Genomic DNA, 27,631 nt, shown 5'->3' on the forward strand with positions numbered 1-27,631 from the left:
TTATAACGAGAGAGACAGAGTTAATCAAGAAATATAAAGAGCAAAAAAAAATCCCTTTCACAGACAGCTCACAACATTTCTGCGGTACCAAGCTGACACAAGGTTATAAAAGGACAGTTGTGTATTTTAACTGGGAGCAGTCCAGTAATCAGACTGTCATTGGCATGAAGCCATTCACAAACTGCTAGAATTTTAAACGCCTCCTTGAAATGAAACACCTTAGTTGAATGACCAAGGAGACAGGAGCTTTATCTGGGAATTCAGGTTGGTACCTGTATATGTGGAATTTTTATACTTATTATGTGCTTTGTTTTTAAAGCCAGACCTATGTTTACTTATCGCGAATATTCACACAACTTTATATATGGAGGGATTAGAACGTGCACTTCTGAGAAAATATCTGGCATGCTGTTAAATACAAATAAAATCTAAAAATTCTTTATATTTTCAGTGTACGAGGTCAAAAACCACGCTAGATATTGTGTTAGGCATAATGAGTGTATCACTGTATGAATTCAGTTATGCAGTATGACTAAAAGATTGAGTTATTTTCCAGTTAAAATGAATCAGACAACAACAAAAAATGACTTTGTTAGTAATATGGGTACATGCTTGCTGCATGGGAGATGCTTTGGTTGTATTTCAGACCTGTGCTGCCATTTGGATTCCTAGTAAATCACCTGGTCATACTGATGGCATACTGAGGCAGATTAGAGAGCAGCAATGACATAACAACAGTCTCCGCACTCCAAAAAGTAATTCATTGTATGTAGTACAATAGCAAAATACTGCAGATGCTGGAAATCCGAAATAACAACAGAAAATGCTGGAAAAACTCAGCAGGCCAGGCAACATCCGTGGAGAGAAAATAGAGTCAACGTTTCGGGTGAACCCTTTGTCAAGACTAAAGAAGCACAGGAAATGAAATAGATTAAGAGGCCAGGCTGGGAGAGAACAAAAGAGAAGTGAAGAGACATTAAGAGGTCTCGTTTTGAATACTTCTTAATGTCTCTTCACTTCTCTTTTGTTCTCTCCCAGCCTGGCCTCTTAATCTATTTCATTTCCTGTGCTTCTTTAGTCTTGACAAAGGGTTCACCTGAAACGTTGACTCTATTTTCTCTCCACGGATGTCGCCTGGCCTGCTGAGTTTTTCCAGCATTTTCTGTTGTCTTTTCATTGTATGTAGTGCCTTGAGACTTTTCAAAGATGCAATGAGGAATTTTATTTAAATCGAAAAAAAAAAGGTTATGCTGATAGGTTGAGATGAAGTAGGGCGGGAGGAGGCTTGTGTGGAGCATAAACACCGGCATGGACCAGTTGGGCCGAAGGGCCTGTTTCTGTGCTCTACATTCTATCATTCGCCGTAAATTAAATTAAGCACTTGCATTAAAATGGTTTTAGGGTCATTTTATATAAATTGTGCAGCAATTTAAATTAAGCAACTTTAAACTAACAGGAGTAGACTGTAATTGGAAGAATTTCTTTCCCCTAAAAGAGGAGAATTGGAAAGTTCTGTCACTCAGGAAATGACGAGTGTCATGCCTAGTGCCATGTGGCAAATATTATCCTCACTTGACGACTTTGAACTCTTTGGTACTGATTCCAGTTTTCACTGATTGGTATCGTGGGTCAGCAGTCAGAGTTCTGGGCGCTATGGATACATTACTGCAGTTTGGTCTTAGAGCTGTCCTTTTCTGGTTAAATCAAACACGGCAGAGGGGGAGAAGGGAAGCATAGATCTTTAAAAATTTGATATTTATAAAGTTAAACCTGGGATAAAGCAAGATATCGATGCAAATATAGGAAGGTAACATTTCAAAAAGTTACATACGCTTGGATTCTGTGACCAGTCAGGTTTAGTATCTTCACAAGAATCAATAATTACAAAAAATGATTTTTTTTCCAGAAGAACTTAATGCCTGTAGGATTAAAATTCACGTCCTTAGAGGAATCCGAAGGAGATTATCAAACTCATTTGAAGCCTCACTAAAATTTGGCCTTCTTTCCAGCAACTTATAAAAGGGCCCTTTTTTCTGTCTCCTGAGCTTTCATTTTCAAAACAATACAAATCTAAAATCCATTCCGTGCTATCGCTTGCAATTAATATTAAATTTGTATTCAATCACTTCAAAGAATCAAACAGACATATCTGCATTCTTTTCACATTCTAGTTATAATTTGAAATGGGCTGTTACATTTTTCCAAGTCTTTCTGCAAAGGTATTGAAGTTCCAGGATAAAGAATGAATCTCAAACCGAATTCAAGTCTGCTAGAATCACGGTGAATTAAAAGTTGGTAGCAGAAATATCGGAGGGTGTGAAGCATTGTGTCACGAATATTTTTTTTAATTTGTTTATGGGATCTGGGCATCACTGGCAATGCCAGCATTTATTGCCCATCCCTAGTTGCCCTTGAGAAGGTGGTGGTGAGCAGCCTTCTTGAACTGCTGCAGTCCGTGTGGTGATGGTACTCCCACAGTGCTGTTAGGTAGGGAGTTCCAGGATTTTGACCCAGCAACGATGAAGGATCGGCAATATATTTCTAAGTCAGGATGGTCTGTGACTTGGAGGGGAACTTGGAGATGGTGGTGTTCCCATGCGCCTGCTGCCCTTGTCCTTCTAGGTGGTAGAGGTCGCGGGTTTGGGAGGTGCTGCTGAAGAAGCCTTGGCGAGTTGCTACAGTGCATCTTGTAGATGGTACACACTGCAGCCACTGTACGCCGCTGATGGAGGCAGTGAATGTTTAAGGTGGTGGATGGGGTGCCAATCAAGCGGGCTGCTTTGTCCTGGATGGTGTCGAGCTTCTTGAGTGTTGTTGGAGCTGCACTCATCCAGGCAAGTGGAGAGTATTCCATCACACTCCTTACTTGTGCCTTGTAGATGGTGGAAAGGCTTTGGGGAGTCAGGAGATGAGACACTCACCGCAGAATACCTAGCCTCTGACCTGCTCTTGTTGCCACAGTATTTATGTGGCTGGTCAAGTTAAGTTTCTGGTTAATGATGACCCCCAGGATGTTGATAGTGGGAGATTCAGTGATGGTAATGCCATTGAATGTGAAGGGGAGGTGGTTAGACTCTTGCTTGTTGGAGATAGTCATTGCCTGGCACTTCTGCGGTGCGAATGATATCTGCCACTTATCAGCCCAAGCCTGAACGTCATCCAGGTCTTGTTGCATGCGGGCATGGACTGCTTCCTTATCTGAGGAGTTGTGAATGGCGCTGAACACTGTACAGTCATCAGCAAACATCCCCATTTCTGACCTTATGTTGGAGGGAAGGTCATTGATGAAGCAGCTGAAGATGGTTGGGCCTACGACACTGCCCTGAGGAACTCCTGCAGCGATGTCCTGCGGTTGTGATGATTGACCTTCAACCTCCACAACCATCTTCCTTTGTTCTAGGTATGACTCCAGCCAGTGGAGCATTTTTCCCCTGATTCCCATTGACTTCAGTTTTACTAGGGCTCCTTGATGCCAGACTCAGTCAAATGCTGCCTTGATGTCAAGGGCAGTCACTCTCACCTCACCTCTGGAATTCAGCTCCTTTGTCCATGTTTGGACCAAGACTGTAATGAGGTTGGGAGCCGAGTGGTCTTGGCAGAACCCAAACTGGGCATCAGTGAGCAGGTTATTGGTGAGTAAGTGCCACTTGATAGCACTGTTGATGACACCTTCTATCACCTTGCTGATGATTGAGAGTAGACTGATGGGGCGGTAATTGGCTGGGTTGGATTTGTCCTGCTTTTTGTGGATAGGACATACCTGGGCAGTTTTCTACATTGTCGGATAGATGCCAGTGTTGTAGCTGTACTGGAACAGCTTGGCTAGAGGCACGGCTAGCTCTGGAGCACAAGTCTTCAGCACGGTAGCCGGGATGTTGTCAGGGCCCATAGCCTTTGCTATATCCAGTGCGCTCAGCCATCTCTTGATATCACGTGGAGTGAATCGAATTGGCTGAAGAATGGCTTCTGTGATGGTGGGGACCTCGGGAGTAGGCTGATATGGATCATCCACTCGGCATTTCTGGCTGAAGTTGGTTGCAAATGCTTCAGCCTTGTCTTTTGCACTCACGTGTTGGGCTCCACCATCATTGAGGATGGGGATATTCATTGAGCCTCCTCCTCCCGTTAGTTGTTTAATGGTCCACCACCATTCACGATTGGATGTGGCAGGACTGCAGAGCTTTGATCTGATCCATTGATTGTGGGATCGCTTAGCTCTGTCTATAGCATGCTGCTTCTGCTGTTTAGCATGCATGTAGTCCTGTGTTGCAGCTTCCCCAGGTTGGCACCTCATTTTTAGGTACGCCTGGAGCTGCTCCTGGCATGCTCTTCTACACTCGTTGTTGATCCAGGGTTGGTCCCCTGGCTTGGTGGTAATGGTAGAGTGAGGGATATGCCAGGCCATGAGGTTACAGATTGAGGTGGAATACAATCACGAATATACTGTATGTGCAAAAGATGAAGTGACACCAAAGATATATATTTTTTTTACTCTCACAAAATTAAGTTATGGTTTGGCAAGCCGTTTATTTCACTCAGCTTCAGAAGCTTTTCCCATCTGTAAAAAAAATGCTCCTATCATGACAGGTATTTTAGTTACCTGTTGCTAAGATACCGCAAACTGCAGCTCATGTGCTGAGATGAGAATAAGGACGTCTGTATTGATGGCAGATGTTTGGGGAGCACTTCTTACTGCTGGGGGTAGAGAGGGGGCAAAGAGGAAAGAGTATGGGCTGAATTTCCAGCCCTTCCGCCTGGGGAATGGGACGGCGTGCCCCCACAATTGGTGGGCATTGACGTACCGCCCCATTGCTGCCATCGCTGCAGCCATGACAATGTTCATTGGGGCCTACTGTTAGCTGGCCAGAGCGGCCCCGAGTCAGGCGGTAGGCCCATTTATAATGGAAATTGTGGTCCTATGACGTCAAGGGGATTCCGATTGCCATTTTTGGACTGACGTGGCTGGGGCCTATGCTATGAATGCACCAACCAGTACCAGCTGCTGGCCCAGCCGAAGAGGATCCCAAAAGCAAGATCATTTTTCTTATTGCGGGGCTGGGAGGAGGCTGAGGAGTGCTTCTGCAGTCTCCACTAATCCAGCCTGGGACCACTGCCACTCAGGCTCCCCCGTCTTCCAAACCCCCTCCCCAACGGACCTATTTTTATCAGCCATGGGCCGGCGGGCTGCCCCGATGAGCTCGAACTTCGACCTCAGCCCGCCAGCCTGATGAAAATGAGGCTCGGCCCTCAAAGCGGACCAGACCTCCTGATGCAACACCGGGCAGCCAGACGGCCTGTCCCTCCAACCAGTCGCTGGAAGTCCCCTGGGATGGAAATAGTCAGCCCTAGGTATTTAATCATGCATCTGTTTCTTCTAATCTAAGAAAGCAGGAGAGATTTTAAAAAAGAACTTGTATCTATAGAACACATCGTCACATTCTCAGGATATCCTAAAGTAATTTGCAGCCAAGTAGTTACTGAAACGCTGTCACAGTTTTGCAAAGACAAATACAGCAGCTCCAATCTGTCCCCCAACCAAAAAATGAGTTGAATAACAAAATAATCTGTTTCTGGTTCTGTCAGTTGAGGGAATGTTAGTCAGGGCATTGGGAGTACGCCCTGCTTTTCTTCGAATAATGCCATTGGGTCTTTGACATCCACCTGAACAGGCAGCCTGCACCACGGGTTAACACCAATGGGAAAGATCCCAAGCAGGCCGCTCACCGGCTTCTCCATTGTATATACCGCACGTGCGTGGAAATTTAAAGGGACCACACACTAAAAGAAACAGGCCACACAGAACAAAGTGCCATTTACAGGGAACATTGGTTGACGCCTCATCTGTTTGACAGCACCTCTGACAGTGCAGCATTCCCTCAGTACTGCACTGAAGTCTCTTTTCAATGGGAATCAATGGTTGCTCTTTATGAGGAGCTGGGCCTTCTTTCCTTGGTTTTGACCGTATAAGGAATTTCTTATAATGTCTACTCAAAAGGCCTTTTTTCTATTTTTTGTTTTGGACATCAACAAGATCCAGAATAGTGGAATATGGAAACTTTTTTTTATTTCCATTCAAAGTGCAGTATTCTCAAAGTAAAGTGAAACTGTTTTAAGTAAATGTTTTTGCTTCTATGACAGTCAAAAGGGGTATTATGCGCAAGTCTTTCTGAGGGTTTCCATCAATAAACCGAGAATGAATGAATTAGTCTATTTCACATTTTTGGATTTTTTTTTAAACCTCTTGTTAAATATAATAGAGCCAAAATACACACCAGTGTAACAGAAAACCATGACTAGCCTGTGACAATTTATTTAACTGTTAGTCTTCTCCTGCTGTAGCTGTACTCCGGGGAATAAAATTGAAATTTTGTAACTTGCAAAGCAAATCAAAATCTTTTTAGGTAACCATCCATTTTTGGAGCATTTTAATTGGGGAAATGAATGCAAGAAATTGCGTTGGTATAATAGCCCAGGAGCAAGAAAGGAAGTAGTAAAGGAGGATTGGAAGTTTTATAGATTCTCTTTAAATCAGCACACAGAGTATTCCTGAAATTGTTCAGTCACGTATAAGGGCCACCTGATCAGGTGACTCACATGATAGATGTCAAATTACCCCCAATGTGACAGCGCAGAATACCAACAGGTTCCAATCAGATTGATTACATAACCCAATCGTGACCTAACCATTTCGATCAGTGCCTGGTTTAATAACAGCGGTAGTTGTGTATGTTTTTGACAGCAGATTTGGAGGCAATTTCCACCCTACCCGCTCAGCAGAAACCTGGCGGGTGGGCAGTTAAAATCACCCCTGGCTCTTACCTCTCCGAAAGACACCATGATGGCAACATCTGTAATTTTAACCTGCTCCCCTGAGCAGGCAGTGAGTGAGAACAGGCGCCCGGAACCAACAGGGTCCTTCTTTACACACGCATGTTGAGTCCTGATGACATCATTGAGACCCGGCTGTCATTGTAAATCAGGTCTGAGCAGGGAATTCACCTGGAGTTAAAATTGGGGCCTTTGCCCATTGCTTTTCAATGACAATTCAGTGTAAATTTAACAGATGATCAAATGAGCATCTGTAAACGGGGTATAGATAGATGAATTGTGGAGTTTATAACAACGATTTCCACTGTCATTCAAAATGAGTCCTGTGAGCTCTTTAATCTAACGCTGTGACTGAGATGAGGAGGAACTTCTTCTCTCAGAGGGTCGTGAATCTTTGGAATTCTCTTCCCCAGAGAGCTGTGGAGGCTGAGTCAGTGAATAGATTCAAGGCGGAGATGGACAGATTTTGCGCAACAGGGGAGTCAAGGGTTATGGGGAACAGGCAGGAAAGTGGAGTTGAGGCCAAAATCGGATCAGCCATGATCTCATTAAATGACGGAGCAGGCTCGAGGGGCCGAATGGCCTGCTCCTGCTCCTATTTCTTATGTTCTTATGTAATGATTTCCTTGGGGCTTGGTCACTCTTCTTTCTGATCACAACAATTGAATATTTATTAGCAGCTCTGAGGCAGCCTGATTTACCATTTCTTCCCCCACGGGGTAGCTTTGACAAAGCATGAGGCTTTTCTTTGTCTACATTTTCTGGATACAAAACTGACCCTTGCACATTTTGATATTTTGCAGAAATGGTGTTTAATTCCCCAAGTATTAAAAGTTAAACATAAAATTCAAAAGCTTTCGAGCAAGTGGATTTGGAGAAAGCAGCTGACTACCCAACTATTGCTGTCCTCGGTATTTCCTCTTCGAACCACGCTTGGACAACGCAAGAAATCAGGCCACATTAACCACATGTTCTTGTTCCTCCAACCATTTCACTTGAAACGTTATTTAAACGTCCACCTCATTTACTAAAAAGGATAAAGCGCTTTGTTAGAGATTCAAAGTAATTGATTTCTCCCCTCTTCCGCAAACATCCTTCTAAAACAAAGAATTAAGCTAATCCAGTTGCAACTAGTTTATAATTGCAAAATACTGCGAATGCTGGAAATCTGAAACAACAACAGAAAATGCTGGAAATACTCAGCAGGCCAGGCAGCATCTGTGGAGAGAGAAACAGAGTTAGCGTTTCAGGTCTGGGACCCAGGCCTGTAACATTGACTCTGTTTCTCTCTCCACGGATGCTGCCTGGCCTGCTGAGTATTTCCAGCATTTTCTGTTGTTGTTGCAACTAGTTTATATTGACTTGTGATTGGGAGTCAACAGTTGGTTCCCATCATTAAGTCTAAACTGTTCTCTTAAAGGGAACAGTCACTCTGATATAAAAGAGCATTTGCTTCTGCACCACGAGACATTTTCATTTTCCCAATGCTTAAAGGCTCAGATTTTGATGTTGCGTTCCTTTGGGGTTATTTTCACTTTTGTCGATAGTGTAAAACGAGAGATATCGGACTGGCCGCCCGTTCTGCACATCTCCCGATTTTCCTTTCCGTTGACTTCAATGGTCCAATATCGCCCGTTTTACACTATCAGTTAAAACAACCTTGATTAGGTGTTAAGTTGAGTCCACCAGAATCAATTCAGCAATCTATTTGAATAGCAGATAACCCGGTGGATTCAACTCAAATAAATGTAACATGGAGAGGGTATAGAAGAGATGTGTACTAGGATGATGACAGGATGAGAGGCTTGAGTTAAGAGGAGAGATTAGAGAAACTGGAACTCTGTTCATTAGAACAGAGCAAGTTAGGGACAGCCTCTGATGGAAGTGTTCAAGTTATGAAGAGTTTTCATGAAGTAAATAGGCAAAACTTATTTCCATTGGTCAGTGAGAGCATAACTTTAAGATCATCACAAAAGAACAAAGAGAGAGGTTAGTAATATTTGTTTTTATGCGGAGTTATCAGGATATAGAATGCCCGACCAGAATCCATAATAGGTTTTAAAGGTGAAGTTGATAAATATTTGAAAAACGTCTCAAAGGGTATAGGGAAAGGGCAGGGGAATGAGAGTGTGAATAGTTTCTTCAGAGAGTCAGCACAGGCACAACATGTTGATGGCCTCCTTCTGTGCTGTAAAGTAGTATGATTGGACCAATGTACGAGGAAGATATGTTGCTAGACCGTGGTGGTAAATCATTACTAATACTTACTGACAATTCTTTTAAGTGTGGCAGGTTTTTTTGAAATGCTCACTCTAAGTGAAGCAGATTGTTAAAGGTAACTGGTAACATTCTTGCTCCCTTGATTCAACAGTGACATATTACACAGTGACAAAGTACCAAGATTAATTTTATAAATTTTAAATTTCCAGGATGAAGCTGACCCACCTGCTAGTGTTTGCGACCCTTTTTGGAGGAGGTACCTGCCAATATACTTATGGATATTTCAATTGGCTCTCGCGTTTTATGGGATATTCTCGCTTGTACAGTAATCAATATTTTAATACTGAGCCTGCGCCTCCATTGGCAACCGATTGCCCTGCCGAGTGCACGTGCCCTCGGGTGTTTCCCACGGCTATGTACTGTGACACCCGTAAATTAAAATACATCCCCAATGTGCCAGCCCGGATGAAGTACGTTTACCTACAAAACAACCAGATCGATGCTGTGCCAGATGGCGTATTTGACAATGCCACTGGCCTTGTTTGGGTTGTCCTCCACAGGAATAAAATCTCCAATGAAAAGATGGGCAAGAAGGTGTTCTCCAAGCTGAGAAACCTCGAGAGAGTACACTTGGGCCATAACAACCTGACCAGGATTCCCTTTCCTTTGCCAAGGTCACTGAGGGAACTGAGAGTTGCAGGAAACAAGATATCAAAGGTCCAACCCAATGTATTGGAGGGGCTTGACAACTTAACTATGCTACTGCTGAACGACAACCAGCTGGAAGATATTGGAGGGTCTCTCAAAGGTTTAAAGTCTTTATCTTATCTGGACCTCAGCAACAACAATTTAAAGAAGCTCCCTGATGTACTTCCAGACTCCCTCCATCAGCTGTACCTGGACTTCAATCACATCAGCACAATACCTAATGAGTACTTCAGGCAATTTCCTAAACTTCAGTATGCGAGGATCTCAAATAATGAACTGACAGATAAAGGGATACCCTTAAACACATTTAATGTGTCCAGTTTAATTGAACTGGATCTCTCTCATAATAAACTGCAGACGATTCCTCCTGTCAACGAGAACTTGGAAAACTTGTATCTTCATGCCAACAAGATCAAAGGTGAGTGAGCCATGATTCCATTATGGAAGGACTAAAAGCACTTCTCTATAAGAGTTTCCAATGAAGTTGAGCCCATAATCCCTAACTGCCCCCATTCACTACTAGTTATCAATAGTAGAGAGGGTGGGAAATATTACCCTCCTGAAGTAAAGCTTCTTTTCTGGGGTGAAGATTGAAGGGAGTCCATTGCCATATTAGACTATCACTCAACTTCACTACAATGGCCCTGAATTTGCGGTCGGAGGCTTACCTCTGGAGTACACCTCCGACTGCGAAAGACCTACAAACTTACCTCCTGGCTTCACAGCTACGGAGAGTTCGGGTCTCGGGCCTGCAGGCATACGCCTGCGTAAAGGCCCATGGATCCCAGGGACGTAGGCGGTTCGGAAGCGTCCCTGGGATCACGTGGGCCAGGTCCTCCAATGAGAAAGGAGGATTCCATTTATGAACGGAATCCCCATGAACCCTAACGGAATCCCGAAATAATTAAACAATTTAGACAACTGCAATAAAAATAAATGTTTTCATCTTCAAATTTAATTAGAAGTCCCTTCAATACAGCAAATACAATAAAAAGTTAATTTTTTGAAAAATAATTTTAAACATTTTAATCCAGGCCAAAATTTGCATAAACTAATTTGAAGGCTGAGATTTTCCAGGCAGCGGGCACAATCGGTGGCGGGTCAGGTGGGAAAGTGATTTTTTTCCCCAGCGGGTCAGGACCACGCGTTGAACCCGACGCCACTTACCTTTCCCCGATGTCAGGTCTGTCAGCGCTGAGCAGACCCGACACGCAGCGGTGAGAGACCCGATTGGTAATTATGACCTTGTTTAGAGATGATTAAGAATACATTTGAGCTCACCTTTTGATTTTATGTGCTCACCCACAGGGTCCTCGCTGCTCGGGGATCACGACTGTTAAACTGAGGTGGGAGTTGAATGGCCATTGAATCAGCTGATTACTTGACAGCTTGAAATGTGCTATAAAAGCTCCCACCTCACAGCTGTTAACTTACCAAGCTCAGAAGCTGTTGCTTACTGCATTTGGAAGACAGATTGAGCTTGATGCAGGTTGCAAGTATTTGGAGCAACTCTATCCAGTGTAACCTCATTGGAACAACCTCTCTCACCATTGACAGATTGCTTCTGTCATCTCAACTTCACCTGCCATCTATTCCATCAGCATGGGTACCGTTTATACTCTCTCACCTTGGTCCTCAGAATCTGATCACGATCAGCCCCAACCCCAGCAGCACCGGGCACACCAGCAGCACCAACAATAACACCAACCTTCTCCGCAATCAACTGATGCTGCACAGTACACAGGGCATCAGCACCCGACTGCATTGCTGCCACATGATGCGTCAGGTTGGCACCACCCCACACCAACACCATAAAGCATCCCTACAATGCCCAAGCCATTCCTTTCACACTCATCATCATTGCGGGGGTACCGTTATGTCTCACCATTCACTGTAACTCACTAAGACACTTCCAAAGGTGCACACAAATCTGTACAAGAATGCAAAGTATTGAAAATAAAGGTTTCAATGTTTGACACCACATTATCAGAAACTTCACATGAACATTGCATAAAACACCCAAGTGCCTACCCTTGTGTGTTGTTAGTTGGTATGATTGGACAAGGATGAGGGTGAGTGTGAGGGGTAGCTAGTGAAATGGGGAAGTGATAATATAGGTAGAGAGGGATGGATGGGAGTCCAAGGTAAGTAGGTGTGAGTAAGGATGTGCAGGAGTAGGGTAGGGAAGGCAGAGTGATGGGGATGTGATGAGAGGCACAGCAGGATGAGGTTGAGTGTGGCTTTGCAGTAATATTTTGTGATCTACTGAGATCATTGAAACATTTGTGGCACTGCACCCAGGTCCTCCTGATGACATCCCTGCTTTTGCCCTCCTGTGCAATGTGCAACCAGGCTGTGTTGATCTCCTGGGGAGGTCTCTTCTGTCCATCGGAATGGAAGAGATCCTCCCTGCATGCTGTGACTCCCTCCATAAGCAAATGGAGGGAGTCATGGGAGAGCCTGGGTGCAGCCCTGTGCCTTTGTGCATTAATTGTCAGTGTTTGCAGAACCTCAATGCTGTAGAACACTGACAGCACAAACGTCAAAATAAATTTGTGCGTGGTCCCTTTAAGGAAACCGGCTGATGACGCATCATGAAATGACGTCACCAGACCCGCTTCCTCTAATTGGCCAGGAAATATTCTGAACGGGCTTAATAAACCCAATCAGGAGAAATTCATTTCAGACAGTAGGCTGGAGACAGCAGCGAGTTCGGGACCCACCACCGACATTGCCCGCCACGAACCCGAAGAGGTCAGCAAAATCGCGGCCTAAGTGTTTGTGCATCATTTTTTATTTTATAATTTTGAATTTAAGATTTATATTAACCCTTACGCTGGTGGAACGTGCGGGGCCTTTCCGAAGGCTTATGACAGCGTATGCTGAGCGTACGCCGTCATCGGGACCGTAAATTCCAGGTCGCTGTCTACAGAGAATAAAATCTAATGCTACAAATTATTTTTTTATCGTCTATTTAATAAAAAACTAAGATGAACCTAAGTTAGCTGATCTTAACTGGTGGTAAGTACACTAAAATTGTCCTCAATGTCCCTTGGTCCAGGAGGGGGGGAAGAAACCAACTAGGGTTCCCACTGTCCAACGTTATTCAGTAACTCTCTTTGTGTAATGCACATGTGCTGATCTCACATGAGGCCAGGATCAAGTTTAGCTATGATGTCCCCCACAACACACCCAGTACCTAGGCTCACGTATGAAGAGGGGCCACTTGGGCTAAGTACCAGAGGCTGGCCATAGGAAAAATCCATTATGGAATCCTAAGTGCGTATTCATGCGTGTGGAGATTTCATGGAAATTGGCATATTATCAAGGTTTCCTTTTGGAATCTACCAGCCCATATCTTTTAAATTAAAGAGAAACATCTGCCATTTTTGAAGTTGCCTGACTCTTCGAGCATCTTCAGAAAAAGGGGGGAATGTAAACAGATAAATGGTGGAAACCAACTCAGAACTAAATCCATTTTTGCAAGACACTGTGGGTCTCGTTGCTGTATGCATGCCGCCAGGTGTTCTTAAGGGTGTTTCAATAAAGTAGGGCAAGTGTTGGCCTATTATAGCTGTCATTTACTATTCGACAGCCATCACTGAGAACTGTAGTGTATGTGCTTTAAGTCAGAACTACTTTTTACAGCTCCTGTATACTGTAGTACCGGCAGTGACCACACCGGTATATAAGCTGTGCGCATGCCTCTGTACCCCAGTCTAGAGGTTACCCTCCTCCAGTAAAGACTTGTTATTTGTTTATGTACAGCATCCGTGTAATTATTTACCCACTGAACCACGGATCTAACAGTGGCGACGAGTGTTGATGCGAATCTACCTGCAACATAAAAAAAAAAATAGTCGAGTCCAGGAACACGGGCGTCGACCGCGAGCAACCGCCCAGCAGTCAGGCAGAGATCCAACTTCGCTGGGGAGGCTGTGGAGAGCCGGGCTTGGTTCCCCAGCCACAACGAGCAGTAAGAGACCGACGACAGGTCCAGAGCAGACCCTTCCCGAGCAGCGGCGGCTGGAGCCGACCGACGGCAGAGAGAGAGAGCCGGGCAGCGTCGACGGGGTAAGAAAGAGGGTGAAGAGAGCAGGACGCAGCTGGGGGTTGATCACCGAGCGGCATCAAGGAAAAATACTGCAAACCGGAGAGAGAGAGGGTAAGAAACAGCCGGGTTCTAGACTGAGCGGCGTCGACAAATATCAAGAGAAGAACGCGCAGAGCACAGCCAGGGATCACGGGCTGATCAGGGTCCGCGGGGCGAAGCAAGGGTAGACGCCATTGAGCCGCGGAGAAGCAGGGAGCGCGCGGGAGGCGCCATTGAGCCGCGGAGAAGAAGGAAGAGCGCGGGAGATGCCATTTTGCGAAGCCGCAGCGGAGAAGACGGGCAAGTGCAGGAAGGAAGGAAAGCGCAGGAGACGCCATTTTGTGCCAGCGGAGAAGAAGGGGAAGCGCGGGAGGCGCCATTGGTGATAGTTAACGCACAACCAAGGATGCCGAAGAGTGGCAGTATCTCTACGTTCGACAATGAAGTCGAAGATTGGGCGACATATGTGGAACGTATTGAGGTGTACTGCAGGGCGAATGAAGTGCCAGATGCTAATAAAGCACTGGTTCTGTTAAATTCCATGGGTGCAAAAACTTATGGGTTACTGCGAAATCTAATAACCCCAGAGAAGCCGGTAAACAAGAATTTTGAAAGCATAGTAGAAATCCTACAGGACCACTTAAACCCCACACCGCTGCTGATAGCAGAACGATTTAAGTTCCATAAAAGGAACCAACACAAAGACGAAAGCAATGCTGAGTACCTAACGGAACTGCGCAAGCTATCGAAATACTGCCAGTTTGGAGCGGGACTAGCAGACACGTTAAGGGACAAGTTTGTGTGTGGGCTAAAAAATGAAGGAACCCAGAAACGGCTTCTATCAGAAAAGGACCTTACGCTGGACAAAGCTTTCAGTATGGCAGTATCACATGAAGCAACCGCAAGGGGCGCTGCAGAGATACAACGGAGACCGCAAGAATATGGCACCAACAAAATGACCTATGGAACAGGGAAGTGCTATCACTGCGGCAAAACAACACATGACCAGAAAGATTGTTGGTTCAAGGACCAAGTGTGCAGACAGTGTGGGAAAGCAGGACACATAGCAAGAGTCTGCAGGTCTGGGAAGAAAACCAACAGTAAGAAATCTCCACAGGAGAAGTACAAAAAGGTACACCAGGTGATGGACAGTGGTTCAGACGAACAGAAAAGGGACACAGACTCCGGAAGCAAGGAGCTGGGTTGTCTGAAACTACATAATGTAACCGAAATGGAGGATCACCAGACTATCTGGGTTACACTCAAGATAGACGGAGTCCAAGTGAAAATGTAATTGGACACAGGGTCAGCTCTAACAGTCATAAATCAAAGAGACTACAAGCGGCTATTTTCACACATACCCTTGAAAGCTACAGAGATTGTCTTGAAGACGTATACGGGGCAAAAAGTCTACCCCAAAGGAAAAATAAGGGTGAAAGTGACATATAAAGGTCAGGAAATACCTAAAATGGATATATATGTATTGCCAAATGGAGGACCACCACTGCTAGGACGTGAGTGGATCCAGAAGATACATTTAGATTGGCATTCCATACAGGCACTGAAGGTGGAGGCCAAAAAGGATGACGACGTCACACCTGGACGACTGTCAAAAATGCTAACTGACGCAAAAGAAGTGTTCCAGGAGGGACTAGGACCACTAAAAGGAATAACAGCAACAATCAAAATAGAGGATAATGCAAGCCCAAAGTTTCTGAAGGCCAGACCAGTGCCTTATGCGATCAGACCAGCGGTTGAAGCAGAGCTGGAAGGGTTGGAACGTTCAGGAGTACTGTCCAAAGTGGACTGGAGCGAGTGGGCTACACCCATCGTTCCTGTAATGAAGAGGTCGTTGAGTAATACGCCTGGGGAACCAAAGAAGGTCCGCATCTGTGGGGATTTTAAGGTGACAGTGAACCCAGTCCTTCACACGGTGCAATATCCGCTTCCACGAATTGAGGATATTTTCGCCTCGCTATCTGGTGGTAAACGCTTCACCAAAATTGATCTAGCCCAGGCGTACTTGCAAATGGAGGTAGAAGAAGCTTCGAAACATTACCTTATGATCAACACCCATAAAGGTCTCTATCAATACAACCGGCTGGTGTTTGGAGTAGCCTCGGCTCCGGCTATCTGGCAAAGGGCGATGGATCAGGTCCTGCAAGGGATTCCAGGGACCCAGTGTTATTTGGACGACATCTTGGTCACGGGCGAAAATGATGGTGATCACCTCGCTAACTTGGAGAAGGTGCTCGCCAGATTAAAGGAATATGGGCTACGAGCTAATCGCCACAAGTGCGAGTTTTTCCAGAAACAGATCTCGTATTGCGGCCACGTCATCGATGAAGAGGGGTTACATAAGTCCCCTGACAAGATAGAGGCAGTAGTCAAGGCTCCAGCACCGGAAAATGTGTCACAACTGAGGTCGTTCCTCGGGCTGGTAAACTATTACCACAAGTTCTTACCAAATTTGTCTACGGTACTACACCCACTGAACACCCTACTGCAAACAGGGGTACCATGGAAGTGGGATGACGAACATAGATGAGCTTTCCAGAAGTGTAAAGAATTGATCACATCAAAAGAGGTGTTGGCCCATTTCAACCCAGCACTACCAATTCGTTTGGCATGTGATGCATCACCCTACGGCATTGGAGCGGTGCTGTCGCACAAATTCCCAGACGGGTTGGAGAGGCCAGTAGCCTTTGCGTCTCGGTCACTAACCTCAGCCGAGCGCAACTATGCCCAGATTGACAGGGAGGCCCTCAGCCTAGTATGGGGAGTAAAAAAATTCAACCACTATCTGCATGGCCAGAAGTTCATCTTGCTGACTGACCACCAACCACTTGTCTCCATCTTTAATCCTAAGAAGGGCATGCCAGTAATGACTGCACAGCGGTTACAAAGATGGTCCCTGTTTCTAGGGGCGAATCAATATGAAATAGAATATAAAGGCACGAGACAGCATGGGAACGCTGATGGGCTATCGCGCCTGCCACTGCCTACTGTGGAGGAAGCACCAGCAGTGGACCCTATCGAGATATTTTATTCGTCGATAATTGAACGATTGCCAGCAACAAACGCGGATATAGAGAAGGAGACCCGCAATGATCTGACGCTGTCACGGGTATATGAATTGACGGTGAGGAGCTGGCCAACACATGGCGACTCACTGTTGCTAGCATTCTCATCCAGAAGAGAACAGCTGTCAGTATGCCAGGGGACAGTAATGTGTGGATCCAGAGTGGTGATTCCACCCAAGTTAAGGGAGAGAGTGCTAAATGAGCTACATGAAGGTCATCTGGGGGGAGTGAAAATGAAAAGCCTAGCTAGGGCTTATGCGTGGTGGCCGGGAATCGATCAACAAATCGAAGACCTAACTAAGAGCTGCTTAGGATGCCAGAAGGTCCAAAATGCACCACCACATGCCCCTCTACACCCATGGGAGTGGCCCTCCTCTCCATGGCAACGGGTGCACATTGATTTCGCTGGTCCATTCATGGACTCAATGTTCTTAATAGCAGTGGATGCTCATTCAAAGTGGCCTGAGGTGATAAAGATGTCTTCAACCACTACAGAGAAAACGATTGCAGTCCTATGGACCATATTTGCCAGAAACGGGTTGCCAGAGCAGATCTGCTCTGATAATGGACCACAGTTTGTGTCCGATGAGTTCCAAAAATTAATGAAAAGGAATGGGGTAAGGCATTACACATCCGCCCCGTATCATCCAGCCACCAATGGATTGGCTGAGAGGTTCGTACAAACCTTTAAGAAGGCAATAAAGGCCATGTGCAACGAGGAAATTCCACTACAGCATAAGATGGACAATTTCTTATTAGCCTACCGAAACGTGACACATGCAGTTACCAACCAGACCCCGGCCATGATGTTCTTTAACCGAAGGTTGAGATCTCGTCTGGACTTGCTCAGACCAAATGTGCGAAGAAATGTTGAGGACAAACAATTCCAGCACATCAACGAGAAGCCGACAAGGAGCTTCAATATAGGGCAACCAGTCTTGGCCCGGGACTATCGAACAGAGAAGTGGCAACCCGGAATGATATGTACAAGGCAGGGGCCATTAATGTACACAGTGGATGTCGGGGAGAACATTGTGAGACGCCACGTTGATCAGATCTTAGCATCACAGGAATGCGTCAACCCCATGTCTCGAGTACCTGGGGATGAACCCGACATACCGGTAGTATCTACTTCAGACCCAGTAGCAGTGGAACCCGATGAACTACCCGATGAAAGGGGGTCAGAATCGCCTCTGCACCAAGAACAAGAACCTCCGGAAAGGCGCTATCCCTAAAGGGTCAGGAAGCCGCCCCAAAGACTGAATCTATAATGGACTTTTGTTATTGAATGTACATGTAAAAATGTAATTGTTATTTGAATATTAAGGGGGTATTATTAATCTAAAAAGGGAGGAATTGTAGTGTATGTGCTTTAAGTCAGAACTACTTTTTACAGCTCCTGTATACTGTAGTACCGGCAGTGACCACACCGGTATATAAGCTGTGCGCATGCCTCTGTACCCCAGTCTAGAGATTACCCTCCTCCAGTAAAGACCTGTTATTTGTTTATGTACAGCATCCGTGTAATTATTTATCCACTGAACCACGGATCTAACAAGAACTCTCATTCCTTTGGTGCTATTATTACCCCCTACTGCTCTGTCTGTCACTTATGCTGCTCTTTAATTTACTTTGGAAAGCTTGGTGGTCACCATAGATCCACTTCAGGAAAAGGTCGGCTGGATAATAACCCAACATTGGGGGTGAAGGATAGAAATGAGTCTGTTCAAAAGTTAAGTCAGAAGATAGTATTTGGCCCAAAACTTTGACTTTATTATCCTGCATTAAAAATGTATTTGCAGCTGTTATGCATAGAATTCTAAGTTGGTGGTAGGGATGAGCGTCAAATCTAAACCAAAAATCTGAAGTGAGCAGGCTCAGATTGAGGTTCAAATATCTGGGAAAAATGGAACAGGATTTTGGCCTCATTCAGATGCCCCTGGCCCTTTAAGAAATTGAGACTTAAACATGTCCCCTCTGTTAACATAAAACTCCATTTTGATCAATTTGCATTTCTGGAAAGGACTGGCTGATGTAGGTGTTCATATAACTACGCTTTTATTTAGTTCTCCTAATGGCCCAACAACAGTGTGCACATCAGCCTCTCCAAATGTTCTACTGATCTAGTCATGGAGATGATGACTGTGGAGAGAGCAGGAACGGGGCGCTGACTAAAGGGGAGGTGGCAGGTGGGGGAAAAAAATCGGCCAACTTACTTGCCTCTTTGAACGCGGGGTCCGTGCCGCAATTTGGCAGCACGGCACTCCTCTTGTGCGCCGGGCTGCTGGCACAGCACCCCGCTCCCCGGTGGGCCAGGTAGGGCCCCGCAGAGTTGTGGGCTTGGGCGCTCCCCTTTAATGGGGGGAACAGCTCTTCCATGCGGCAGCGCTATGTGGCCCAGTGTGTAGCACTGCAGAACGCACCGGCCCGATATTCAGGGTTAGCGCTCTAAGAAGGAAGTGAAGCTCTTGAATTAGTGTTCCACCTCCCTCTTGGGGCGCTAAAACTGAAGTTAGCGATCGCCGGTGCTATTTTTTGCCAGGCGCTAAATGTAGCGCCCAGGCGATGTTAGCGACACAAAATGGTCGCTAACTAATTTTCCCCCCTTAAACTCTTAATCATAACTATTAAGAGCAGATTTATCATTTGTAACACTGAGTCAGCATCAACGGTGTGTATGCAAATTAAATTCTCCTACACGATCTTGCCCGATGCCAGTATCCATACTTCCCATCAGTTTTCCACTAGTGCGGTTGCCATCTGTGATTTTCCCTCCACTCACTTTAATGGGCAGAAAACTGGGGGGCTGGTGGAAAACCCAAGCCAACATCTACACTGACCACGAGGCCTGGTACTGAGCCATACAGACCTGAAGATCCCAGTTTAATCCCCAATCTGTGCTGAGCTAGATTACCTCAGCTGGGAGAGCAGTTGGAGAATGTCAATGGCTGGTGATATCACTGGGAGCCCAAAAAGAAACCAGCCAGGGTTCTCGCTCCTGATGGCTTTCCAGTGACCCCAGCTGGGAATTCTGAGTGTGCAATCCATTTGGGCTCAGCTGTGATATCCTGTCTAGTTGAAGAATCTGCTAACACTCACTTGCTGGGCTCACGCATCAAGAACGGCCACTTGACTGAGCTACTGGAGAGCTGCCTGTGGAACATAGAAACATAGAAGATAGGAGCAGGAGTAGGCCATTCAGCCCCTCGAGCCTGCTCCGCCATTTAATGAGATCGTGGCTGATCATCCAAATTCAGTATCCTGTCCCTGCTTTCTCCCCATATCCCTTGATCCCCTTAGCCTTAAGAAATATATCTAACTCCTTCTTGAATATATTTAATGAATCGGCCTCAACTGCCTTCTGTGGTAGAGAATTCCACAGGTTCACCACTCTCTGGGCGAAGAAATTCTTCCTCATCTCAGTCCTAAATGGCTTACCCCTTATCTTTAGACTGGGAACCAGACCCCAGCAAGAGTCAACACTTCCAAAATTGGCAGAAGGGGAATCCAACGACTGAATTGGATATAATAGAACATGAGGACGCTAATCATGATGATAACGTGATGCTGAGCAATATAGATCAGGAAGTCCCAAGACTGCGCTGAATGATTTCATTTCAGCCAAGGTTGTCACTACTGACCTCAGTGTAGCTGGACTTGGAAGGAGACCGGAAAATCAGCCAGAATTCTCACTTCTGAAGTTCTGATTCTTATCCACTGAAACCTCAATGTAAACAGCGTGCGTGTATGCGTACGGGCATTGGGTGGAAACAGAATTGGGCTTAGCTATGATGCCTTTCATGGTTGAATAGCCAATTGACACTCAGGCTCTGAATGTCCACATGCAAGCACTCTACACCTCACTGTCAGTGAGCCAGAAGCAATATGATCCGTGGCTCTAAGTTTCCGTCAGGATCTGTTTGGGACGGAACCTCTGTCCAGTCCAAACATGATCCATGACGCTGGAGGGAATGGGGCCAGGGGGGGACGGAATTCTCACACTGGGAATTTCCTTGGCCCCCAACCTCCCTAATTCTGAAGAGTTTGGATGCCAGGATGCACCCTGTCTGGGTATAATAAGACACAGACTGCAGGAGAACGGTAAAACAGGTGTTTACTCAACGTGGCTCAAACGGGAACTGATCTGTACAGATTACTACTCAGCGTTATATACAGGTGTGGTCACTGCCGGTACTACAGTATACATGAGCTGTAAAAAGTAGTTCCCCCCCCTAAAGGTATATACATTACAATTCCTCCCCTTTTAGATTAACAGTACCATAACACTCATTTAACAATTAAATATCAAACTAATTACAATTAACACTTTTAACATGCAACATTAGCTGAAAATAGTCTATTTATATATTCAGTCTTTGGGGAGGCTTCCTGATCCTTTCTGGATAGCGCCTTTCCCGAGTGTCTTGCTCTTGGTGCGGAGGCAATTCTGGCCCCCTGTCGTCGGTTGGTTCATCAGCTTCCGATGCTACTGTTTCTGGGGTAGACTTTTTGCCCCGTGTACGTCTTCAAAATAATTTTTGTGTCTCTCAAGGGTATGTGTGACAATAGCTGCTCGTAGTCCCGTCGGTTTATGACTGTTAGGGCTGATCCTGTGTCCAATTCCATCTTTACCTGGACTCCTGCTATCTTGAGAGTGACCCAAATGGTTCGGTGATCCTCCGTTGTGATCACATTATGTAGTTTCAGAAAACTCAGTTCCCTGCTTTCGGAGTCGTTATCACTCTTTTGTTCGTCTGAACTATTCTCCGTCATCTTATGTACCTTCTGGTACTTTCCTTTGGTAGGTTTCTTATTGCTGGTTTTCTTTCCCGACCTGCAGACTCGTGCTATGTGTCCTACTTTTCCACACTGTCTGCATACTTTGTCTTTGAACCAGCAATCATTCTGGTCGTGTGTTGTTCTGCCGCAGCGATAGCACTTCTCTGTTCCATATGACATTTCGTTTGTGCCATATTCTTGCGGTCTCTGTTGTATCTCTGCAGCGCCCCGTGCTGCTGCTTCATATGATACCGCAATGCTGAAAGCCTTTTCCAGCGTAAGGTCCTTTTCAGATAAAAGCCGTTTCTGGGTTCCTTCACTTTGAAGCCCACACACAAACTTGTCCCTTAAGGTATCTGCCAGTCCCGCTCCAAACTGGCAGTGTTTCGATAGTTTGCGCAGTTCTGTTAAATAATCAGCATTGCTTTCATCCTTATGCTGGTTCCGTTTGTGAAACTTGAATCTTTCTGCTATCAGCAGCGGTGTGGGGTTTAAATGTTCCTGTAGTATCGTTACTATGTCTTCAAAACTCTTTTCCATTGGCTTCGTTGGGGTTACTAGATTTCGTAATAAACCATACGTCTTTGCACCCATTAAATTTTACAATACCGACGCTTTCTTGTCATCTGACACCTCATTTGCCTTGCAGTATACCTCTATTCATTCGACATATGTAGTCCAATCTTTGACTTCATTGTCAAACGCGGTGATACTGCCGCTCTTCGGCATTTTGGGTGTGGTTTAAAATGGCGTCTCCCAATGGCTTAAAATGGCGTCTCCCGCGCTTTCCTTCCTCCCCCGCTGCTGCCAACATCGCTCTCGGCGGTCCTCGTGGCAATGGCGGTGCCTCGCGGGTTTCTGCGCGTCTCTCCCTCTCTTCGACGCTGCTCGGCCCCTGAACACCGGCTGCACCCTGTGCGCTCTGCCCTCTCTCTCTCTCCCCCGTCGACGCTGCTCGGCCCTTTGCTGTGCCGCTCGGTCGGGCTCTAGCCCGCCGCTGTCCAGGAAGGGTCTGCGCACTACCTGTTGCCAGCCCGTTTCGTTGGTCCACCTCGACTGGAAAGCCAAGCCTGGCTCTCGACAGCCTCCCCCGCAATTCTCGAGTCTCTGCTGGATGACTGGGCGGTTGCCCGTGGTCGACGCCCAAGTCTCTGGCCTTGACCTCCAAGCCACTGATCTCCAGGAACGAATCCCCGGGAGGTGATGCAGAGTTGCAGGTAGGTTCGAACTTGCCTCGTCGCCACTGTTGTGTCTGGGTATAATAAGACACAGACTGCAGGAGAATGGTACAACAGGTGTTTACTCAACGTGGCTCAAACGGGAACTGATCTGTACAGATTACTACTCAGCGTTATATACAGATGTGGTCACTGCCGGCACTACAGTATACATGAGCTGTAAAAAGTAGTTCCCCCCTTAAAGGTATATACATTACACACCCAACGTACAGGTCTGCTCAGTGGTGTCTGTAAGGTCTACCTGGAGGTCCAGGATTGGGTCTTGGCCTGGTCACTGAATCAAAATGCCAGCACCAGTATGGCTTTCAATCCCCTTATAAAGGGAGCTGATGGGGCAGATGGGCAAGCAACTTGCTGGCCAGTAGCACTAGCAACTGGCCAGTGCTACCTTTAACCTTTCCTGCTTCCTTGGTGAAAATTAAATTAAATTAAATTTAATTCATTCTCATGATGTGGTCATTGCTGGCAAGGCAGGCATTTATTGCCCATTCCTAGTTGCCCTAAAAAAATAGAGGTGGGTCTTCTTCTTGAGACTAAGTAGCTGCTAGGTCACTTCAGAGGGTAGTTAAGAGTTAACCACATTGCTATGTGTCTGGAGTCACATATAGACAAGACTGGGTAAGGACAGCAGATTTCCTTCCCTAAAGGACATTACAGTGTCCATAGTGATGCAAGTGTTTGCCACTGCCATGTAAATTAAGTGACCTCCCCTTGACCCGGATACACTGACACGCACTCCATCACACTTCCACTGTGGAACTTGGCTGAACATTGTCCACTTGGCTAAGGGAAACTGTGACACCTGTGGACATGTCCCTGAGCCAGCGTCAGCACCTTAAGCAGGCTGGGGGGAGTAGAGGATAGGTGGAAGGAAAGGGAGGAGGTGGGATGAGAATTGGGGTATGAGAAAACAATTACTGACTACGAGCACCTATTAATCATCTTTCAAATAATAACAAGTTACAAACACATAAAACTGATGGACAGAAAAAGACCATCTGGTCCATCGAGCCTGTGCCACACCATCACATTAAAACTTGTGTCATGGTCCCCAGTGCTCCCACCCACCAGTAGCTATGTAATCTACTGGGAGAGGTTAAAAAAAACTGAGTAAAAATAGCGCTAGGCCAATCATGGGGAAAAAGAATTCTGGGAGATTTCATTACTACACCCGAAGGCGATCGTAACAAGTTCCATGAGATCACATTGACCATGAAGCATATCACCCAACAGCTCACCTACCTTTTGTACACAGTTATATCAGCCTCAGCCAGGCACTCGCAGCAAATCCCTGCATGACCTGATAACTTGTCCCAAAGGTTGATGACCCTCTGCGAAAAGGAAAACCTCCTGACATCAAATCTAGTTCTATGCTTATGTAACTTATATGCATGTGCCCTCGTTCTTCCTAACCTATCTAATTCAAATAGCCTATCTATTTGAACAGTCTAGTCCCTTCATCACATTAAATACGTAAATCAAATCTCCCCGAGGTCTATATTTTCTAGAGTAAAAAGACCCAGCTCTCCAAGACTATCATGATAACTAAGAGCTGTAAAACTGGGAATCAATTTAGTAGCCCTCCTCTGAATCTTTCCAGGGCCTCTACATCACCTACCCTGTTAGGGGACCAAAACTGGACACAGTATTCTAAATGAGGCTTAACCAAAGTCTTGTACAAGGACATTTTAGTGCTTTATGTTTTATATTGGATCTTCATAGCAATATATCCCAATACTCTAATTTCCTATTCCTAAAGCTTTGTGGCACAGGTTGTGTACCTTTTAGAGACAGCTAGGTATCTTTCCCGCTCAACAGACTTTAGTTCAGAACCCTGCATGGTATACACATGCTAGGCATTAACCCTGCCCATGGACATAATACTACATTTTATCTACATTATGTGCCATTTGCCAGACGTGGGCCCATTCCTCCATCGCATTGAGATCGGATATATCCAAGGTTGTAACACGAGCACAAATCTTTGTGTTATCTGTGAACTGGCAAGCAGTTCCCCCACCACCTTCATCCAGATCATTAATATTGATGCTATACAGAGGCTATGGTCCCGATATTTACTGTGGAGAGAGCAGGAGCAGGAGTGGGTCGGATTTCCAGATGGGAAACCCGGAGGTACGGGTTCCCTGGGCGTCCTACTGAAGTTAATGGCAGGATGTCGTTTAATTTTTTTCTGCAAGTTTACTGACTGACAGCCTGTCAATCAGGCTGGCTGTCAGACGGGAAACATACAGAAAAAAAAATCGACCCACACAAGGCCACAGCCGGGGAGCAGAGCGGAGAGGAGGGAAGAAATCGGTAGAGGGGAGATAGCGGAGGTCGAGGGGAGATCATTGAGTTTGGTTGGGGTTGGGCGGCGGAGAGATGAGGTGCGGCATCAGCTAATCGCGGGCTCTGTGAAGAGGTTTGCTTGTTGGGCCTGGAGGAAACACTCCCGTTCCTCCTGACCCACAAGCAGTGCTGTAAAGGCACTTACCTTCTGGATCCGGCCCTTCTCGTCTCCTTTGACCTGTCGGGTTTCCCGAGGTCCGGGTAACCCAGCCAACATTAGTTAAAAAATAAAACTCATGATAAAATAGAGGCATGCAGCCTCCTTAAAAGATTTCAATGACCGACCACCTCCTGAGAGTGGATTGTTCACCCGCGCCCCCATTAAAAAGAAGTGGGTGTGTTGGAGGTGGGTTGGGGTCAGGTTTGAAATTTTAAAAAATGTTACTTCCCATCTGCCCCAAATCCACCCCGTTCCTGGGGGTTAAAATGACCCCTTATATCAAGCAAGAGCTGGACCTGTATCTGGCTAGGGTGGAGATCACCTCGTACAAAACATAGGCACTGCATAGAATTATCAGGGCCAGAGTGGTATCCTGGACTAGTTTTGATCGCCAGGGGGGTGTTGGAGAGGAATTTTCCAGATTTTGCCCCCCCAAATTGGCCTGGGTTTTTATCTGAATTTTTGCCTCTCCCAGAAGACCACATGGTTGGGTGGGGTGCAGAGTGTATATATTGTGGTACAAAAGGTATCACAACTGCGTGGGAGAGAACATAAGAACATAAAAAATAGGAGCAGGAATTGGCCACTTGGCCCCTCGAGCCTGCTCCGCCATTCAATGAGATCATGGCTGATCTTGGGCTCAAAGCCACTTCCCCGCCTGCTCCCCATAATCCTTCACTCACTTATCTTGCAAAAATCTTTCTATCTCCACCTTAAATGTATTTAATGACCCAGCCTCCATGGCTCTCTGGGGCAGAGAATTCCACAGACTTACGACCCTCTGAGTGAAGAAATTCCTCCTCATCTCAGTTCTAAAAGGGCGACCCTTTATTCTGAAACTATGCCCCCGAGTTCTAGATTTCCCCACGAGGAGAAACATCCTCTCTGCATCTACCTTGTCGAGCCCCCTCAGTATCTTATATGTTTCATTAAGATCACGTCTCATTCTTCTAAATTCCAATGTGTATAGACCCAACCTGCTCAACCTTTCCTCATAAGACAACCCCCCTCATCTCAGGAATCAACCGTGTGAATCGTCTCTGAACTGAGAGGCTGGTTGGACCAGGGGGTCTTTTCCTGTCCAAGACTAACTCCTCCAGGAGATCTCTATCTCTTTGGTTTGCTCTCGGCTCAAGTTGTACAGTATTTACCTATGACTGGAGCACTGGCACAGAAATTCTTTCACACTGACGCTGCAGTTTTACTGTGAATGTAGCTAAGACTAAAGAACAGAATGAGTAACCAAATGGTCTAAGCAATAAATATTACAGTTCAACAACATTTTCCTGAAGTAATTTATTGTTGTGCATTTCCAAGGATTTACAGCACATTGTATTTGATGCAATATCTGATGTGTAATTCTTTAAGTATCAGTTCTGTGTACACTTGTACACTTTCAAGCATAACCTTTCAGTTTGTGGTGCTTGCAGAGTTTACGGTGGACAGCTTCTGCAAAACCATGGGACTAATGAACTTCTCCAAGATTCAGGTGCTTCGACTGGATGGCAACAGCATCAAGCGAGATAATATACCACATGAAATGCATCACTGTCTTCGCCAAGCAAGAATCATAGACATTTAATGTGTATTCATATATCTTATCAGGTAAACTTTCCTCTATAGCTGGAGTATATCATGGCTAGACAACTAGCTTCTTAAGAGACTTTCCTTGTATGTTATCTCATTCTTGTAGCAGGTGGTTTGTTGAAGCAAAAAGGAGAGCTATTATTCCTTGGATCTACTCAAGCAATCGTTCCTAGTGCCTCTGGGACATTTTATACAACATTGCAGTGCTCGGGCAGAAAATCGTGGAACATGCAGTGCGTGATTTGTTGCAGGATTGACAGGGTAGATGCAGGGAGAATTTGCCCCCTAGCACCAGTTCAGAAATTAGGTGGTAAGTGTGATGAAATATTCCATTCATCACTCATCAGTATTTCTCTGCCTGTGACTGTGGTTGGTTTCAGTTTCATTTCCATTGTATTGTACTGTGTGTAGGGCTCCGCCCATACCTGGCTCCTATGTAAGCTGGCCCAGCCTGCAGCACATCCAGTATGGCAGACCTCTGGATGGAAGATACATTCTCCTCTGTGTGTTACCTTCTAAGTCAATAAAAGCCTTGTTTTGTTTCGCTAACATCGAGTCTCGGATTTATTGAGGCACATCAGTAAGC

The 27,631-nt window shown here is 45.7% G+C and overlaps 1 protein-coding gene across 1 annotated transcript; it reads left to right on the forward strand.

The window, feature by feature from the left end:
* LOC147105128 (fibromodulin-like) lies at positions 1-27,631 on the forward strand. The gene is made up of 3 exons (XM_086011747.1): positions 1-264; positions 9,258-10,174; positions 26,889-27,631. The coding sequence occupies exons 2-3, from the start codon at positions 9,259-9,261 to the stop codon at positions 27,038-27,040; spliced, it is 1,068 nt and encodes a 355-aa protein (XP_085867873.1). The 5' UTR covers positions 1-264; position 9,258; the 3' UTR covers positions 27,041-27,631.

The sequence above is a fragment of the Somniosus microcephalus genome, chromosome 18 (assembly GCF_052327205.1).
Source record: "Somniosus microcephalus isolate GS21.2 chromosome 18, FLI_Smic_1.0, whole genome shotgun sequence".
NCBI lineage: Eukaryota > Metazoa > Chordata > Chondrichthyes > Squaliformes > Somniosidae > Somniosus > Somniosus microcephalus.

What these genes read in the sequence shown, in the direction of transcription:
- LOC147105128 (XM_086011747.1), top strand. Translation starts at nt 9,259, where the DNA reads ATGAAGCTGACCCACCTGCTAGTGTTTGCGACCCTTTTTGGAGGAGGT. An exon ending in TCATGCCAACAAGATCAAAG is followed by an intron (nt 10,175 to 26,888) that starts GTGAGTGAGCCA and finishes TGGTGCTTGCAG; the next exon opens with AGTTTACGGTGGACAGCTTC.